The 21,512-nt window shown below is 19.2% G+C and overlaps 2 protein-coding genes across 2 annotated transcripts; one reads left to right on the forward strand and one right to left on the reverse strand.

Annotated features, from left to right (window-relative positions):
* Positions 1–13,514: 13,514 nt before the first annotated feature.
* On the reverse strand, positions 13,515–14,412 carry MKS88_000397 (fam-m protein; the record flags this gene model as incomplete). The annotated part of the gene is made up of 2 exons (XM_067214981.1): positions 13,515–14,201; positions 14,326–14,412. The coding sequence occupies 2 exons, from the start codon at positions 14,410–14,412 to the stop codon at positions 13,515–13,517; spliced, it is 774 nt and encodes a 257-aa protein (XP_067075637.1).
* A 2,933-nt stretch (positions 14,413–17,345) lies between these two features.
* On the forward strand, positions 17,346–19,893 carry MKS88_000398 (STP1 protein; the record flags this gene model as incomplete). The annotated part of the gene is made up of 4 exons (XM_067214992.1): positions 17,346–17,366; positions 17,499–18,489; positions 18,565–18,650; positions 18,739–19,893. The coding sequence occupies 4 exons, from the start codon at positions 17,346–17,348 to the stop codon at positions 19,891–19,893; spliced, it is 2,253 nt and encodes a 750-aa protein (XP_067075638.1).
* Between the last annotated feature and the right edge of the window lie 1,619 nt (positions 19,894–21,512).

Raw genomic sequence — 21,512 nt, forward strand, 5'->3', positions numbered from 1 at the left:
AAAGGCATCCATTATATTAAGAATATTCTTTTTTCTCTTAGGTAATCCATTCCTTCCCTCGTTTTTAACAAAATTTCTTTTACTTTTTCTCTTCCGGTTTTAGGACCTTCACTATTTTTATATAAATCATTCCTTTCATTCTTTAATTTAGTGTATTCGTTGTCATCCGATGTAACTGCAGTTCATTTTACATTCAATCCAACCCCTGATAGCAGTCTATTAATTGTTAAACATGAATGGCCTCTAGCGAGTACGTCTTATCTGTTGATTTGCCACAGTTAGCCTAAATAAAAGAGCCTAGATATTTACAATTCATAAGAATATATATTTCTGTACTAAGAAAATGTTATTCTTAAAAATAAAATTTATAAACAAAAGAAAAAATACTAAGTAATATTATATTACCACATCGTTGTTATAAATACACACCCAAATTAAAAAAGAAAAAGTAAATATTTTAATAAAATGGAGGTACTTAGTATTTTCCATTATTGTATATACTAATAATATTATATGTTAATAAAAATGTTAACTATATTTTAGGTGCATCATACTATAAACGAATCTTTTTATATTACACTTGATTTTTTAAATTTCATTTTATTTTATATGTAATACACTGAATCATTCATATATAGCTCATATTAAAAATTACACATTAAAAATAAAATTAAAATTTATTAACAATTCTTTTCGTGTAAGATTTATCATATTAAAAACAAAATAATATAATATGATGAAAAATGTTACATAAGATAAAATTAAAAATTATTCAATCCTCGCAAAAATTTTATTATTTATGTAAAAGTGAGTATAACACATAGAAATGTATACTTTTATATATTTTAAAGCTATCTATATAGTTTTACATTGTTTCTATATAATAATTATATTTTTTACACTTCTTTTTAGCATTTCCTCCTATAGACAAATAATATTAATTATTGGAAACAGTAAAAACAATAAAAAAAAGATATGAAATATACATGTTATTCCATGAAATGTACATTGGTGTATAACTAAAAAAATACATTTTCTTTTATAAACTATTATATATTAAAATGAAATTCCTGGATACAAGTTATTATAAGAATTTAAGTATATTTTTAAAAGTATTGCAACATGACCGCTATATTTTTGTCCAGTGATTTTACTATATAATAATTTAAATCTAAATCAGAACAAGATTTATTACCATTTAATGGAATACTTAAAAATTCTCAATTTCAACATTATATTTGTTCCTTTTAAAAATCTTAATACCCATATAAGTGGAAATATATCAATATAAAATAAGAAAATAATGTAAAATGCTATTTAGTATAAAAATGTCGTATTCAATTCAATAATTTCAAAAATATTTATATCCTCAAATTATTACAAACGAAAGCAATAAAAAGAATACTTATATATTTATGATATATATAAGGATGATAACATTAGTATTTATGAAAACAGAATATTTATTAATTTTTTTGAGAGAAAATACAGAAATAATTCATAATATGTTATTTTTTTTTTAAATTCATTTTAAAAAAGAAATATAAACAATTAACATTTCCATATAGTATAAAAATTTCTTAAAACAAGAATATTATTATATATTCTGATAATTTTACTTATTGTATATTTAGAATAGACCCGATAATAATAATAATTTTTTTTTTACTGAAAAAAATATTACAGATTGAAAAAAAAAAAAAAAAAAAATTTAGTTTACTTCTATATGTTAAAAAAATTAAAAGATAAAATTTATAAATTTAAAAAAAGAAAAATAAAATAAATAATTATTACAATTAAAATATTTTTTTTGAATTACAATGTTAAGCTGTTAAACATGACATAACATGTTTTCATTTCATTACACGTTAAGTATATATTGTAACATTATACTTAACATTTTCTTAGGATCATTTAAACATATTATTATTTCATCTATTCCTATTTTAAATAGTTAAACTGAATTTTTCACATAAAAAAAGGTTTTATACATGTAATTCCGTAAATAAAGGAGCATGAAAGTTTTATTACGAAATAAATTACAAAATCTTTTAAGTTCTATATTATACAACAAAAAAGTTGGTATGCTAATTTATTCATCTATTCAAACATTTTAATGAATATTTATTTTTCTCAAACCTTTTCTTTTTTACTTTTTTTATATATATATTTTTCTCTAAAGATATATAAGTTAAATTTATTTTTCCATATTGATATAATGAATAATAAAATTTTATTTATATAATAAATAATAAAACATTTAAAATTTTATTTATAATTTTGTCAACGAAAAAATGCAATATATAATTAAGGGCACCTAGCTGAGTTTTTACATATTATATTTATTTATTCCTGTTGCACTTTTTTCATAAAAATAATTATATAAAATATTTTTGAATGAGAAACTTTTTTTAATTTATTGTGATTCTTATAGTTATAATAAATTATTCTAACAATTAACATATTATAATAATAAGATATTTAAATGTCACATTTAATATGCTTTTTACCTTACATAGGTATTTAATAAATGTACTATGTAATACAATGATTTAAATATCCATAAACTTTGTAATATACTTGTCAAAGCATTGTTATCGTAATGAAATCCGGTTTTATTCAAAAACTAATATAACATAAAAAAATATTAGAATTTTTCTATAAATAAAAAACCTTTGCTTATAGATAGTAATATAAACTTTAATCGAAACTTAATGCATATGTCTCATTATAAAAATAACTATAGTATGAGTTTTAAATTATAATTTAGATCATTCTTATATTTTTCGGAGTTTATAGAGCTATTAATATGCATCCTGTATTCCAGATTAAAAATAGATTGGATAAATTCAAATATTCAGATTTATTCTAATCATAAATAGAAATATAATATATATATTATTTTCAAAGCTTTGATAAAGCATAAAATGTAGTCATTATATAATGCTATATGTATAACTGTAACAAATAAAATTGTTCTTCAATTACATTTTTGATATTCATGGTAATTTAGAAACATAATTTATTGTTAAACTCAAAGATTTATTTTTCCGCTTATGCGACATAATATTAGTGTATGTTATAAATAAAGATATTTAAAAATAGCCAAAACAAAATATCATTCATAAATAATTATCACATTTTTGAGAAAAATATAATTTTCTCTTTAAAAGTTATACATACAATATATTAATTGAATTATCATATGTATATATTTCTATGTTTCTACTGTATATATGTACATTAATAAATATTAATGTATATATTTATTCATATGAAACTCTTAATATTATTCGACTTATCCTTGATATAATACCACTTTTAATTCTTATTTCTCCTGAATATGTCTTTTATAATAATAATTTATGCTTCTTCAAATTAGTTTTGTATATTATATAATGTTGGAGCATATAACTTTATTAATTTCAATATTGTTCTTAAAACATATGATAATATACCAAATATATTTTAATACAAAATTTTATTTTCATATTAGTTCATGGATTAACACTTTTACAATTATATTTGCCATAAATCTACTTCGTATTTTCAACTATACTATTTCCAGTAATAGATCTACTAAAAATATTTCAACAAAAACATTCATACTTTAATAGATCACCAAAATGAATAACTCTTCTACTTTAATCTATGTGCTTATACACAATAACACATATTTTACCCTTGCCCTTTATTGATATTAATTTTTCAATTGATTTATTATGTTCAAAACTAATTTAACGCATTCACTTACTATATAATATTACATATTTTCCAGTAAAAAAATATTAACAAAAAAAGTAAGGATGTTAAATTAACTAATGTGCCTATTATTAAATGAAAAATTCAATAAATATGCAAAGCAAAATATAGAACAACCACAAATAAAATAACCACTTTGATTCATTAAATATTTATTGCTTTTCATATACATAAATATTAGGATGGGTGCTCATTCAAAAACAATTAAAAAACAATATAACTAATATTTTATGTTAAATTACATAGAGCATCCTACTATTAACCAGAAAATGTAAAGTAAAATAATGAGTAAATATAATAATATTTATATTTCATTAGGAGCATTTATATGATTAAAATTATTAAAATAAAAAATAACATTAATTACCTTTCATCTTTTACTAATAAAATGTTATAAATGTTCTATATCTTTTTATGCTTTATAAAATTTTTTCATTATTAATTAAACAAATTATTTTATAACAATAAAAAGACAACTAAGCAAAATAAGTAAAAATTAGTTATCATATGTATGATCTGAAATTACACATATGATCTAATTAAGTTTCATTTATTTTCTTTTTTTTTTTTAATTTATTCTTAGCTCTTATAAAACAATTTTGCATTTAAGTAAAAAAAATAGTATTGTTATAAGATTGATAAAACTCACAATACATTTGTTATTTATATGCAAAAAAATTAAATAAAAAAAAAGTATACATATATATATATATATTTATTCACTTCTTTTCTTCATACGATATACAAGACACGTATAATCGGAATTAATAAAAAAAATCGTACATTTTTTTATTACTCCAGAAAATAGCAATTTAAGAATAGAATAAGAAAAAATATATTCAAGATTACTCTTTTTATAATTTAAATATAAATTGCCACTAATGTCAGTAAAATTATATAAATTTTGTTTTTACATATTTGTATCAAGTTACGTATATTTTTCAAAAAAATATTGTTATATAAAGAATTATATATATAAATGACAATACTGTGATAAAATGAAAAGATAGATTAAAATAAAATGTGAATAATTTTAAAACATTCAGATTTACTAAAAAATTAAAAGTGTAACCTCTTATTGTTGAAGTTCAAAGAACACCGTCACATGCAGATCTACCTATTAAATCTACGAATTTATAGGTATGTTTGTTATCTGTATATATAAATTAGGAAATTATAGATTTTACTTGTTATAAAAAAGTCCCCTTTGTTAAGATGGATATGCTGTCTAATTCAAATCACTTTTTAAACGAACTAACTTTACATATTTTACATTTTTTCTGAAGATATAAAGAAACCACACACAAAGTATAATCCATAATATGTATAACGGTGAAAGAATTTTAAGTAAAAAATTATGAGCTATCCATCCACCAAAAATCGTAAGAATAACATATAATATAGAATATGCCACTCAAAATACTAATTGTAACATAAATATAGCAAAAAATACACGATTCTTTCTTCGTATACATTTTCCTATAAATTTAGAATCAGCCTTTTCAACTTCCCTAAATGCCTTTTCATAATTTTTATTGTTAAATAAACCTTTATTAAAATATGTATTTCCTCCCTTATATTCAATCTATTTACCTCCCCTAGTTTGTATATAGCCTCCTCTAATATTTAATGAACATTTACATAGTTGCTTATTCTTTCATATTGTTCCCTTTTTACTATTAGACATATACATTTTTTCACACGCTCTAAAATCTGGTATATATCCTTTCATGCATACAATGTTTGAACGCTTCTTGTTTTTATGTTCTACTAGTAATCGATAAATTCTAGTATTTAATATCCTATAAACATTGTTCTTCTGACCCAAATAATTATAAAAGGTACATTAAAAAAACCAAAGTAAATATTTATGATTTAAAAAAATAAATTATTTCGCGGTAAAAACAAATACTAATAAAAATAAAAAAAAAACAAAAAATAAATAACAAAGGTAACTTTAATTAATGATACAATACAACGTCATTAATATTATGACATATCCTAGTTAAAAGGATAAAGGACGTAATTTTAATAAAAAGAATATTATAATTTGCTGTTTCATAATATAGATTTTTAATACAGAAATACATCATTTTAAGAAAAAATTAATAATAATATAATATCCTTTTAATTTCAAAGGATACTATATCTTTTTTTACTATTTTTGTGTAAATTAATAATATATATATAAGAAGAATATATTTTACAGCATAGAAAATGTAAGAAAACTCTAAAATTTTGTTATTAAATTTCGACCTTAGTGCAACTTATAATAAAAAATCATTATTTGGAATAACTTTATTTGAATTAATTTATAAATATTTAAAATATATAATTTAATGATTTCACATGATATATTAATTAAATAACTATTTTATTAATCCTTTTCAAATAAAATAAAAAAAATATATATATGATCTCTTAATATTTGAAAATATTCAGATTAAATAAAAATACAATATAAATAATACAATATTATTTATAGCAACCAAATGATATCCAATTTAACTGATATTTTCTTATTAATAATTCTTTTTTGATAAGCATTATATTTCTGAACAAATGATTATTACTGTTATAAATATAAATTATCATAACAATAAAATCATATTAATAAAAAAGAAAAAAAGTATCGCTTTTACAAATTTTATGTTATATTAATTATGAATGTTGCATTCTTTATTATTTATTATGTATAAAAAAATCATAATTAAAGGATAATACTTAACATACGAATAAACATATATATTAAAGGGAAATAAAAGAGAGTTTTTATATTTGTATCATAACTATGAATATTACAATTTCAAAATTATTCTTGTTTATATCATTATTTCTAATTGAAAAGTTTTAAAATTTATCTACTTTATATTTTTTTAATTAATTCATACTTTTGTATCAGATAACAAAATAAAAAATAAAATAAAATTTAAATTAAAATTCGTATAAAAATCTTGCATACAATAGTACCATATAATAGGTATTTCGAATAAAATATATTTACAATATGAATATTTTATACATCCTAATATATGTGCATAGAAAATAAAAATAAACAACAAAATAATTTTGTAAAATATATGATTTATCAATTTTACTGCTGATATATTTTAAACAAAAAAATTATTTTTAGTTTATTCATTTAGAAATATATTATATTATTAACATGCTTAAGAGATTGTAACTTAATGAACATTAAATAATATTTTGATAAAAATATCTTTAGCAGTAATATTTCTCTTTCTTAAGAGATTTATATTCTCGACATTTTATAATTGACAAAAAATAATAAATTAACAAAAAATTATATACATATGAAATTAATATTATTATTTAATGTGGAACTTTCTAATTTTTTCTTCTTAAAATATAATTTTTCTGAGAAAAATTCAAGAAATTAAAAAAAAAAGAATTGTACAAAAAACAATATTAGTGCATTTATATTTATTTAAAGTAATTTCATTGTCATCCTGGTATATCTAATATAATATATGTAGTTACGTTTAAGTTATAGAACATTTTGTCCATGTAACCTTTTTTCTCTCATTTAATATTTCTGTATATATTACAGTTTAATCCATTTAAAATTTTATAATAATCTATGCATATGAGTTATTAAATAAATTATAAATAATAAACATACTATATAATAAAACCATGCTAAACATTTTCTTATAAATACAGTATTTCCTTTTAGAAACATTCATTGTTTATAAGCATTATTTTCTGCCTCCTTTTTAAAAAATTGTTATTTATTTCTGTAGATCATTTATATTTTATCTAAATTAATAAATCATAAATATACAGTTTAATTTCCTCTGAACAAATTTAATTCTTTCCATATTAAGTATATATATATATAGTTATACTGTGTTCTTATATAAATACATATCAATAAATTTTACTATTCTTATATTTCATATATATTTAAGAAATAAATCTATTCATAATTAGTACATAAAAATAAAAATGTTAAATATAATATCATATTTCAATTTTCAAAAAATTATTTTCATATTTATACTAACTTTATATTTCTATATGCACAAAAAATAAAATAATCGTTTAAATGCCGAATTTTTTATTGTGTGTAATTATTTGTTTTTATGTTTCATATATAATTTACATATAGAAACCTATATTTTTTCCCTCTTAAAAAAGAAATGTTTAATATTATTTCCTTTTCTATAATATAATATACAAATTGAATTTTTTGTTATTTCTGGAAAATATCCATAATTGTACTAATACATAAGGTCATTTAATTTATTCAGAAAAATGTGATAGACTATATGACAGTCATATAAATATATGTACAGTACAAAATAAAAATTAGTTTTGTACATAACTGCAAAACTTTAAAAACTCGTATGGTTCTTATAAAGTTCTTAATGTCGTACAAAAGAGTAACATTCTTAAAATACGTTAATACACTATATGAAACTATTGAATATTGGTGTATTTCCCTTCCTGAAAAAAACTCAGTAGAGAAATCACTATTACAAGAAGAAAAACCTTATGTTTTTACTGGACATGTATTTATATCTTTATTTCCAGTAATTACATAAATATTTATCGGAATATGTTATATATTTATTTTTTCTAAAACTTTAAATTATTTTACTTAAAAACGAGCATTTTATTATAGAATTCCTGTAATTTATCATAATGAGGAATTGCTGATCTGATGGAGTTTCATCCATAAACATTTTATTTTTTTTTATAATAATTTACTTAATTTGAGCTTATTTCTTTGTCTCCAATAAGAAAATATACAAAGATGTTGAACATTCTGTAAATAATAAGTTAATATTATGATAGCATACATTGTATTACATTTCATACTTTACAAAATTCTAATTTATATATGTTCTAAAATAGATATATTTGTTCTCATAATATACTTTCGTAAACACGTTAACTGAATTGTATTTAAAAAAAAATACAAAAAAGCAAAAATTATAAAATAAATTTATTTAATAATAATATTGAAAAATCATAGAATATTGTCTAGTATTAAACTACAAGAACTATAGAAACTTCTTACATAAAGACATATATTAGCTATTTTAGCAAAGTAAGAAAAACAAATTAAAATTAAAAAAAAATAATTTGCGGGAAATTTATATTTCCATAATAGGAAGAGAAGGTATAAAAACACATTAACGATAATTAAATAACATTAAAGTTATTACACACGCTTAACATAGTTACGATATATAATATTTATTATGAAAAATTAATCTATATAATATATATATAAGGAATATTCAGTAAAATAAATATGTAGAACCCTATCATTAGGTAAAGAAAAAAATAACATTTTCATTGTATTTTCTAAAAACTAGTAATTACAAAAAAAATATTATATATTAACGAAGAATTAATAAAAATATAATAATTTTTATACTTTCTTAGTTAAAATGACTGATATGTGATTAAATGAGCAATCATATTTTGAAAAACAAGCTCTATAATTATATGACATGATATTAAACATATTATATATAGAACGAAAATATGTAATCCAGTAAAATTAAATGACACTAATTAAACACAAAAATATATATCACTTATTTCAAATTACGATAAAATGGATAAATGTAATTTATTTTATATTCAGTTCAAACAAATATAAAATAAGATATTTTTATAGCATGATGTAACTCTATATTCATCCGTATAAGTATATACGTAAAACTAAAATATATTTAGCATCAAAACATATTTATTTTATTTTAAGCATATATTATTCTTTAAATACGTATTCCATATTATAATATACTCACATTAATGAAATGTAGTATGAAATTATATGAACTATAAATTTAAATAACTTAAATACCTTTTTTTATAATATATACAACACTTCATACATTAGACATTTTTACATATTAAATAAAAAAAAAAAGAAGAATTTTTTATTTAAGGAACTATTATTTGTTATTTAAAGAACTATGTTTTCTTAAATATTATTACATTTACGTATATTTATGTTTTTAATTACTTTTTATGCATTCAACATTACTATTAAATTATATTATGTTATTAATATATATATTCAATATATCAATTTTAATAATGTATGTTATATTTTTAATAAGTAAATAAATAAATAATAAATTTTTAGTTTCATGAAAAAATCCTCAATGATTCATATTAAATATTTATTATTTTAAAATAAATGTAATAAATAAATTGCAGTGTCATACAATAATTTTCATCATATACCTAAACAATATAATACAAAATATATCAAAGAAAAATAAATTTTTACGAATATTTTTAAAATGTTAAATAAATAAAATATAAACAATTTCGTATAAACATAATATAATAATATTTCTTTATTATTTCTTTTTTTTCTAATTTCAGTTTTATCAACTATAATTTCATTCTACTTAAATTTTGTCTAAAAATATTCAAAATTTATTTACTTAACTCTTTGAATTTATTTTCCTAAGAGAATTAGAAAAAAAAATATATTACAAAATTATATCTATGAAATACTAAATAAACCTAATACAAAAAAAAACTTGAATTGAAAGTATATTTCCGAAAATACAAAAAAAAAAAAGAAAAATTTAATGCACATTAATAATATAAAAAACTTTTGAAAAAAAAAATATATATCTAAAAAAATATATTACTCATTAATTTATTTTTTTTCTGTATATATATCATTCTTTTTGTACTATAGATATCATCATAAATCAGTAGTACAAATCATATAGTGCGAAAACGCTTTTTGGCACTATATTATTAGAATCGCTGAATTCATATATATATATATATATATATATATATATATATATATATATGCATCTCATAGTAGGAATTAACCGAAACTATTGTCAATTTATTATACTAAATAAAAAATTTATATATTTTTAATAACATAAAAGTAAAACAATATGCTAAATAGTTATATGTTGTAAACAGAGTTTTTATTAATTACTTAATATCAATTTATGTATAAAATTAATACAATATATAATATAAATGTATGTAATATATTATAATTTTGTTACTATTATATTATATAATTCTTCTCCTTATTCATTAATAATTTTTATCAAAAATAATTTTAAAAAACATTTCAGTAGGATAACTAGTAGATAATTCATAAACATTTTTTATTATACAATTTCCAAATAAAGAGTTTAATAAAAAAGTTTTTATAAATTTATTTTGTACTTGTATGCTTAAAATTATTTTATTATTAAAATTTTATTTTTTGTTATATTCTTATTAATACAATATTTCAACCATATATGATATACATATATATGTGTTTATTTGAAACAAATTGTTTACGTGACGAATAGTAATTTTAATACTACCATATCTTGTAAACACTTATTAAATCTTGTTTTATTTGGATAATATGAATAAATAATATTTTATATAAAACGATTACTCAAATATTTTTTTTTATTTATATTATTTTTTATTCTTCAGTGTGCTCTAGAATTATGTGAACTCTAAAACATAACCTAAAGATTTTTCATATTGACAAAATATAAAAATTAAAACAAAAAATAAATCAACAATATACTCGTTATTATAGAAGATATATATTTTTAATATATAAATTATTGCAAGCGTTTTGATAACTTGACAAAATTTTATTATAAAACAAGATATAAATAATATGCATGTTTCTTTTACCAAAGCTATTATTTTTTTTATTCTAATATGGACATTCATATATTCGGATCAGCATCCTACAAATTGTACTTAAAATGCATATATTCTTCATTGTCATTCTATCTGTTTTTGCGTAGAAAAATGTTTTATTAATGTATTATATAAATATACTATATATTTATATTGAATAAATGTACCTTTATTTTTAGGTAATCATAAGTGATAAAACATAGAATGAAGAATACAAACGAACTAATACATTAAATATAAGACATAGCAGTTTATTAAATATTGAATCAAGTATAGAGAAAGAACATAAATATAAAACGTTAAAAAATTGAATATATGGTCTAATAAACAAAAACAATGGTTCAAAGAACTTTCAACATAATTCAAAAAATAAATCTCATACCTTAAAACATAATAACCTTGAAAAACATATAAATCCACCAAAACTATAAAAAAAGGTACACTAAAAAAAAAAATTAAGTTTAATCCTAGTGAGCTCAAACAATAAACACGGATCTGTTAAATTTAAATATATAGTTAAAACATTTTTATATTTAACAAAAAAACATAAAGTATTTTCTACAGCTATATACTTCACAAATTTGTATATGATATTATATATATTTTTTAGTGTAATTATATATATTATTAAAATGTCTTATGATTCACAACTTTTTAGCAATCTTTATAGTGTTTTAACGGAGATTCATTCACAGATTTATAATAATTCTTTTTTAAATATATATATAATATAATTATCCAATAAACGAATCTAAGGCTAGTAATAAACATTAAAAATATATTCACTGTTAAAATATATTCTGAATACATTTTAAAATTTATTACAATAATTAGAAAATATATAATATTTGAATTATTTATTATTACATATTTAATCTTAAAATATTATCTTGGTACAATTCTGTATATTTCATAGTATATGTAAATTATTTATATTTTAGTTGTTACTTTAAATAATTATAGATTCATAATTTATGTAAAAATATATGTTCTAGAGATTTATATATATATATGCACTTATACAATATTATATGACTGTAGAAAATATATATTTATTTTAATTACTCTAACTATATTTTATCTTTTTAGAGACATATATCCATATATAAAATATTATTATTATGAAAAAGAAAAAAAAACGGAATTCGTACACTATCTATTAATATATTATTACATATAAATTATTAATTTAATCCTTAGACTACATAAAAAATAAGTAAAAATACAAGTGTATTTATTAATAAATTTTGAATATGCATATTTAAATATATCTGAAATTTTAAATTCTAGACACATTTAAGAAAAATAATAAAAAATTAAATAGTTTTAACTATTCATTTAATTATTTGTATTTAGAGAAACGATGTTTTGAAATAATTACAAATAAACGATATTACTTAAAGATATCATTTCATTACATTTTTCCATATTCCTTTATAAATCATGGAATATGAAGAATTTTTGTTAAAAGTCATTTTACAGTAAATATGTTTTATAACACATTTCTCATAAAACACATTTTATACATTAAATATTAAGGTCTCTCAAATAATATATATATATATATACCAACTATACTAACCACGTTCATTTTATTTTATTATATTCAAATAAGACACATTTTGTTTTAATTTATAAATAATAACACATTTATTTATTATAATATCAAATAATCGCCATAATATAGCAAGATAAAAAATAGAAAAATACTCTTCTTTATTTACAAATTATAACACTTCAATTTAATATGTGGTATGTGCTATAAAATATTATGTTTAACATTCATTATTTATTTTTCTTAAATATTTATTTAAAGATACAAGTTTACGTTAAAACATAATTTTTAATTAAACTTAAAGTATATATTAAAATAAAAATACTAAAACATTAAAACATAAAAATTCACCAATAAGCAAAAAAAATATATGTTTTATTGATATATATCAAAATGACTAGGTACCTGTATCTGTACTTATATAATTTAAGCATTATGTATACGTATAAAAAAAGTATATATCTAAAGATATTACTTCTTATTAAAGATTTCTTTAATAAAATTAGCATTTTACATATTATTCATTTAACTGGGCCATCAATTTAATTTTATTATATTTCTCCTTATTTGTAAGGATCTTAAAAATAACTGTAATTATTAATATAACTATTGCAATCAAAATTACGCCATATGCTATGTAAAAAAAATGATGTCGAGCATTACCTATCACGGCGTTCAATGCTTTGTCCCACCAATCCTTTAACTTCAATGCTTCATAAATTCTATCTCCTGGTTGTGGTAAACATTTATATTTTTGTAATATAGGCATTCCTATTCCCACCAATAAAATAGGAATAAATATATAAACAATATATCGGTATTTTCTAAATTTTAGTTTTTCTGAAGCTATCGTGGCAATCATCCTATTTTTTTTAATATAATCATCATGATCTATTTTTTTGACCAATTTTCTTTCAAATTGGAAATGCTTTCCATCAAAGAATCCATTATTATAATCAATAACTTGTTTATAATATTGCCCTTTTTTTAATGAACTTATATTAGAATTTTTGTTTTTTACTTTGGCCACTTTTTCACCAGTAGATACATATTTTTTTTCGCTCTCACCATTATTTGACATTTCTTTTAGCCAAACAATACCTGAATTACTATTTTTTTTACTCTTTGATAGTAATCTACAAGTTCTTTTATTTAATTTCCTAACATAGTTGTATTTTTCATCAATGCATTTGTTAAATGTACTCTACAAAAATTAAGAAGAAATTTTGTATTTAAAAGAATATATTATGTAATTGCAAAAAACGGTATTAAAAATAAAACACTAAAAATATGAATATTACTAATATACTTAAATAATTTTATCATACCTTATCAATGTAAAAAAGACCTGTCCAACTTAAAAGGACAAAACAAAAAATTTTAACAAATAATAGAGACTTAATTTTTTTCCCCATAATTTATATCTTTAATTTAGTAATATATTCACTTAGATAATTATTAAGGATACCTATAATATACTTCTAAAGATAGCGATTGTTTTATTTATTTAAAAAAAAAAATTTTAGTATAGATTTATCAATACTAAAAATAATGCATATAACTATAATGCATTTTATATCATCCATAAAAAAAAAATTACCTTAAAAAGTTAATCTATAACTTTAATGTAAATTTTGATTTAAAAAAAAATAACTTCATTAAAATAAAATGTTTAAATTAATTCATAATTATACAAAACGTAGAATTGAACTATTTAATACAGTACACTAACTAAATAATTTTGTTATTAATATTTTTTTTATAAAAAAATATAAAAAAAAATATATGATTTCTTAAAATAAGGAATGTTTAAGCTTTATAGACAATACATAATGTTCAAAATATATATATAATTCGCGCCTCTACATATTAAGATAATAATTACAGATTTTAAGTATGTTATCCTATAAATAATTATAATTTTATAAAAGTTATATTTTATTAAAACCTATAATTATAGTTAAAAGATATTAATTTTTATATCTTAATAATAATAATAATAATAGTAATAGTAATAATAAATGAAAAAATAACATTTCGTACAACATTTTTTATTGTATTAATTACAACAAGTGCTTGAGATGACATTTGTTCGCTCACAGCTTTTCACGATCAGTAACATATATAAAAAATTGAATTTATAACGTATACTTATTGTCCTTAAGGAAATATAAATTTTAATTAGATCCGAAAATTACTTTTTTAATTTTATATCATTATTTTTTAAAATTATAATTTTTATATGATTTTATTTTGTACCACAATTTTTGATAACAATAATTTCTATTTAATTTTATTTTGTATCATTATTTAAAAGTGAAAAATCTTCACAAGCATCTACATATTTTATTATATTTCATTTCATTTAAATAAACTTAATTAGTACAAATATTAACATATACAAAATATAGAGTTAACAGTAAAAGTAGTAAAAATTAATACATTCAATTTCAGTAATTCAGAAATATTTCAAATGATGTAAATTTACAAATACGAAAAATATATATAAGTTTTAATATGTACATAACAAATAAAAAAAAATAACAATATAATTTAAGAAGATATACCATTTAGTAATTTTTCTGATTTTTTTTATAAGTATTATATTATTTTATATTTATTGTCTTTACACATACGTAGCTCAAGAGCATATATTAAAGTCATAACATAATCAAAAAACATAAGCATATAAATAAATAATACTACATTAAAAATACTTTTACAGTGATAAGCAATTATTTCCCAGCATTACGGTTCCTTCTGCATTGTAACACAAATAGTAATAACTTTATAAATATTAAGTCTCCAAAAATAATTAAAGTTATATGAAATATAATATTATGTATTTGTTCCCTTACAAAGTTACTATACTTCCAAGGATGCAATCTAAATATTTACAAAAATTAATTATCAATAAATAAATATATATATATATTTTTTTTTTTTTTTACTCAAAATAATCTAACGCTTAAGAATCTGTTTTAGTTAAATAATTAAAATTAAAAAAAATAAAATATATGCATATTATCACAGAATAACCTATTTTGTTGTAAATACATTTTAATTGTTATTTAATATTATATACTAGTTCATGTTTTAAAAATAATATGAATTAATACATTACTTCCTTATTTGCATGCAGAGTAAATACATAATAGTGGTTTAAAAATAATTTTTCGTAAAGCTATCAAATACAGTAAACATCAAAAAATAAGTAACCTTAAATTCTTATATTAATTCTAATATATGTACTAATAATTACAGAAATTCAACCATAAGATTTCATTAATTCTGGTACTATTTAATGTATTATATTATTCTATTTATATGACCTTATATTATTTAGTTTTATTACAAAGTTATTTTTTATATTTCATCTTAAAACATATATTAGTATAATTAATATTAAAATAAGTATATCCTAATAATTTTTCATATTTTGTAGCAAGTAAAAAAATATATTTCCATTAATTAATATATGTAATTATGTATTTCGATAAATAAATTTTGAGCAACAGAAAACATTTCTATCGAAATGTGGCAATAGCCATATACAGAAGTATATATGCATATAATAATTTATACTATTTTAAAGCTACTCACGGATATATACCATAAATATTTAATTTTTACCCAATTTATATATATATTCAATATTAAGTGTTATAAGGACATTTGACAGCATGTACTTACGAGAAACATAGAAACAACATATAATAATTCATATATTATTAGTGTTGATTTCTCCATATATTGTATTTAATATAAAAAAATATTAGCAGCATAATTATAAAATTATAACAGCTTATATTAGAAATAAACAACAAAAGTAACACAATAAAAAAAAAAAAAAGATGCTATCACTACTAACAATTATTTTATTTATAGTTTTCATTATTTTAGATAATCTAAAAGAAAAAAAAAAAGACACAATACATATTTAAGGATATGTTTACACGATAATGCATATTTTGTCTATTATGGTTACTTATATGTAATTTTTTAATCATATCTACCTGGATTTTTCTTTATAAAAAGAATATGAACTTTATAGACAAATAAATACATAATGGCGATTTAATATCAAAACATGATTATGATATATCTCAAGTTATAATATATTTATTTAAGGTAAAAAAACGATAAAAACCATATAAAATAAATATTGGTATATTCAATTATTTTATGGTTCTCAAATAAATTCCTATGTAGTTGATAATTTTATAGTTTCTGGAAATTAATACGTACTAATTGTAAATTATACTACTGATAAGTAGAAACATAAAAATTTTAATTTTTTTTCTAGATGTTTATTTTCAACGATCTGCATAAATAATGTAAAGTCATTATGGGAGCTTCACAATCCATAGTAATATTAATTTTCTTTTAATATAACTGAATATGTCAATAAATTATCTATATATTATAAAAAAAAATAATAATACAACTAACATAAAAATCAATATCTAAATATTTCCTAATTATTTTTTTTTGAATCTAGTTCTCAAAGGGAGAACGTCTAGAATTGAACAGTTGGGTTACCTCACATAATATAGTGAATAAAATAAAATATATTATAAGTAAAACTAGTTCCTTAAGCAGAACTGGTATTAAAAAAGAAGTTTTTCGGAAAGAATGCTTAAATTTGGTGAATTTTCTAATTATACAAAAGAATGCACGTCCAAATATTTTATCACAAAGACGATGGGAAGTATTACTAAAAGAATTTTTAAGTAGATACTTTAACAAGCCTACTAAACATGGAATATGTCCTTTTATATTAAAAGAAGATGAAAGAGACCTTTTAAGATTATCATATACAGCACATGATTTCTGTGAAGAAAAAAATAGTCGTCTAAAATCTCTAAAACCCTATGAAACACCAGATGAAAATTTGTACAAATGTAACCGTGAACCTGAATGTATAGATAAATTTAAAGAATATAATGCATGGATTCAAGAAAGAAGAGTAGGTTTTTATCAAAATAGCATATTTAAGAAATCCCTAGAAATACCATCACAAATCCATTTTCCAACAGACGAAAGATGTGATGTATTCAGGGATAAAACTTTTCATGAACTCGTAAGTGCAGACTTGGATAAATCTCCATATTCTCAAGATTCGTATGAAGGAAAAGAAATTTGTACAGAAGATATACTAGAACAAAGTTCAACATCAGCTGCACATACGCAGATAGATAGAACTACTGTCGAACAAGAATCTCAATCTTCTGATAAATCTGAACTTGATATACCTTTAGAAACTGAAGCTATTGAAGATGAAACATCAAAAATTCAATCTGAAGATATTTCCTTAAAAAAAGATATAATATTCCAAGTTCTCAAACATTTAGAAACTCCACAAGGAACAATACATCCTCTACTTGAAAAAATATTTTTAAGTAATGATCTTAAATCTGATTTGTCAACATATAATGAATCCATTGTTGTCCCAAATTCTATATTTCAATACCCACTCTCTATAATTACTTGTACCACTAATTCTCTATTTCCCTTTTTTTGACATAACTATACTAAATAATATAATATTTAAAATGTATTTACAGATCTAGGAGGAAACACATCCATCATATATATATCATCTTTTTTAATATTTTTTCCAATAGTTATACTATTTTTCCTTTTTATTAAAGTAATATAAATTATATGTATTATATATATGATAAACACACTATTACTGTAATAAAATTTTTTATAAATCTCTTTTTCCTATATTGCAGTACAATTTAATAAGGATGATTAAAAAAAAAAAAACGATAAAAAAAAGACAAGTAAAATTACTTAGAATAGTAACACCTTTACATGCTGCTAGAAAAAGTAAGTTTTTAACGCACGAACATGAGGAAGATTTCTTACATAATGATGAACAAATCATAAAAAACATTAAAATACATGAACATAACGTGAACAAAAACACCAAAATATCAAAGAGAAAAAAGGACAGAACAAAAACTATTATAGAAATACATATGGAAGTGCTCGAAGAATTCAGAAATGAAGAATGGAAATCCAGCAAAGGAGAATTTTTATCAATATGCATAGAACAGCTTACAAATGAGAAATACAACACACATTCTTATTTAACAAAAGATGAACTAATAATGCAAAATATTAAAAGATTAAATGATGTTGAACAACAAAAATTGCTATGGAATAAATGGATAGAAAGACATGGAAATCTTTCAGAAATTTTGAAAAAAGAAAATTGTTTTAATAATTTGAAAAATGAATGGAAAAAAGAACTACAAGATTACGTCGAAAAAATGAAAGAATTAGAAAAAAAATCTTCTAATGAAAATCACAACTTTTCATTTTTACGAAGAGAAAAAGATATATGGAAACAATGGATATTAAAAAAGGGTACTATTATAGAACAATATTTGAAACAAGACTGGTTTAAAAGATTGGAAGAGCAGTTACAGAATAGGTTATATACTTTCGAAATTGCAGAAACTATATATGATGTATCATCAATAAATATGGAAGAATTGGTATACAAAGAATGTTATCAAGAATTATATAAATATGTAAAAAAAAAAGTATTAGTAAAAATTTGTATACTCCTATTTATGATGGTATTAGAAGAATGCAAAAAAGAGGAGTATATATATAATAGGGAATCATATTTTGACAGTTCTATAAATGAATGGAAGACAGAAATGAATTTAGCGAAAAAATCAGAAATTGAAAAAAACATAACTGATGTTAACAAAGATGTTTTGGAAAATAAAGAAAATATGGGGCTTATAGGAGAAGACAACTTTAAAAAGGAAATACATAATTGGATAAGTAAAGACGATACAAATGTAAATTTCACAGTTAATGATGAGGAATTAGACAAAACTGTTTTAACATCAGCAAAATATATTTTTTAAATTCATAGGTATACACCCAAAAAATATTCTGATGGTATTTAATATAAAAAATACGATGTCCATAAAAAATATTTCTTAAATATTCGGATATAATGAGGGAACAAAGATTCAGAATGTAATAATAGATAAAAAGAAAAAATCATGCGTGATACATAATGAAAGAAATCAAGATTATTATAAAATATTCCTAGTATATATTAATTTTTTTATTTCTGTAAGCATATTTATAAAAAATTAATGTTAATTCTTTATTCATTAATAATAGAAATATTTTATTCCATATAAAAACAAATTTAATTTTTTTGTATTAATTATTAAAATATCAATTTTCTAAATTCTAAGCAATATTTTTTGTTTGAATCCATAATAACTAATTTTATCAGTAATACCCTAAGTTAAATTTATAATTTGTAATTTTAAATGCATATTAATTTCATATATATACATATATGTATTATATTAATACATTATAATGAAGATCAGGTTCCAATAATAATAATATTAAAGAGAAGATTGGTAACGCACAGAACGTTTCATTTAATTATATGTATATTATTTGTTAATTTTTTTTATGTTTTTCTTAAATATTTAATTTGCTTATACTTCCATTGTGTATTCTATCACTAAAATTTTATAACTATAATAACATTACGTTTTTAAGAGGAATTTATTCTTCGTATGATTTATAAGAATATTTTTTTTTATTGCACCTTGAAAATAAAAAACATTACACTCTTAATTAATTATTCTTCCATATTATGCTACAAAGTTATTTGTTATGCTGGATATCACTTTGTACTTTGTATAGTATAATATAAAATTTAATGAATTAATATTTGATCGAATACATTTTTAAATAAATATATTTTTTTTTTTTTTAATAAAATTTAAAACATAATATATATATAATAAATAATTTTATTTTCCAAAGTTAAAATACACTTAATGACATTTTATTATATTCTTTATTTTATATTGTTTAGATTTGTAAAAATGTATATGCATATATATGTATATATTATACGTACGTATTTTTTTTTGTATATCAAATATATGTTGTTTCCTATACCTATTTATAACACATAAAGTAAATGATTAAAATACTTTTCAGAATATGGAAATATATAATTATTGTTATTAAATTATTTGTATAAGACAATTAAACAATTGGAATTAGCTATAATATGTATAATTATAAATATTTATTTTGTAGAGTGAGACAACAGAAAAATAGAAAATTTTTATATAAATACAGTATTTATTATTTTTCTGTAATACAAAATGAATGATGGTAACATATTTAATAATAATGTAGTAAAATATAGTTTTATTAAAATTTCTTATTTTTTTTTTCGAAAAAAGGTTTCAAATATTTAAGTATATATTACTAGATTTTTTTTTTTTTGCTTAGTTTTATTATATTTTATGTAATATAATTGTACGAAACAAAGAAAAAATATTCTTAAATAATTTTTAAAAATAAATATATTTCTTACATAAAAAATTAGAAAAATCCTTAGTGTAATTTCTCTCAAATTTTGTATTAAATGATTTTAAAATAAAATAGTTATAATATAGTATTAACAATAAAAAATGAAGTAAAATAATACTAATACTGC

The sequence above is a fragment of the Plasmodium brasilianum genome, chromosome 1, assembly GCF_023973825.1.
Source record: "Plasmodium brasilianum strain Bolivian I chromosome 1, whole genome shotgun sequence".
NCBI classification, from domain to species: Eukaryota; Apicomplexa; class Aconoidasida; order Haemosporida; family Plasmodiidae; genus Plasmodium; species Plasmodium brasilianum.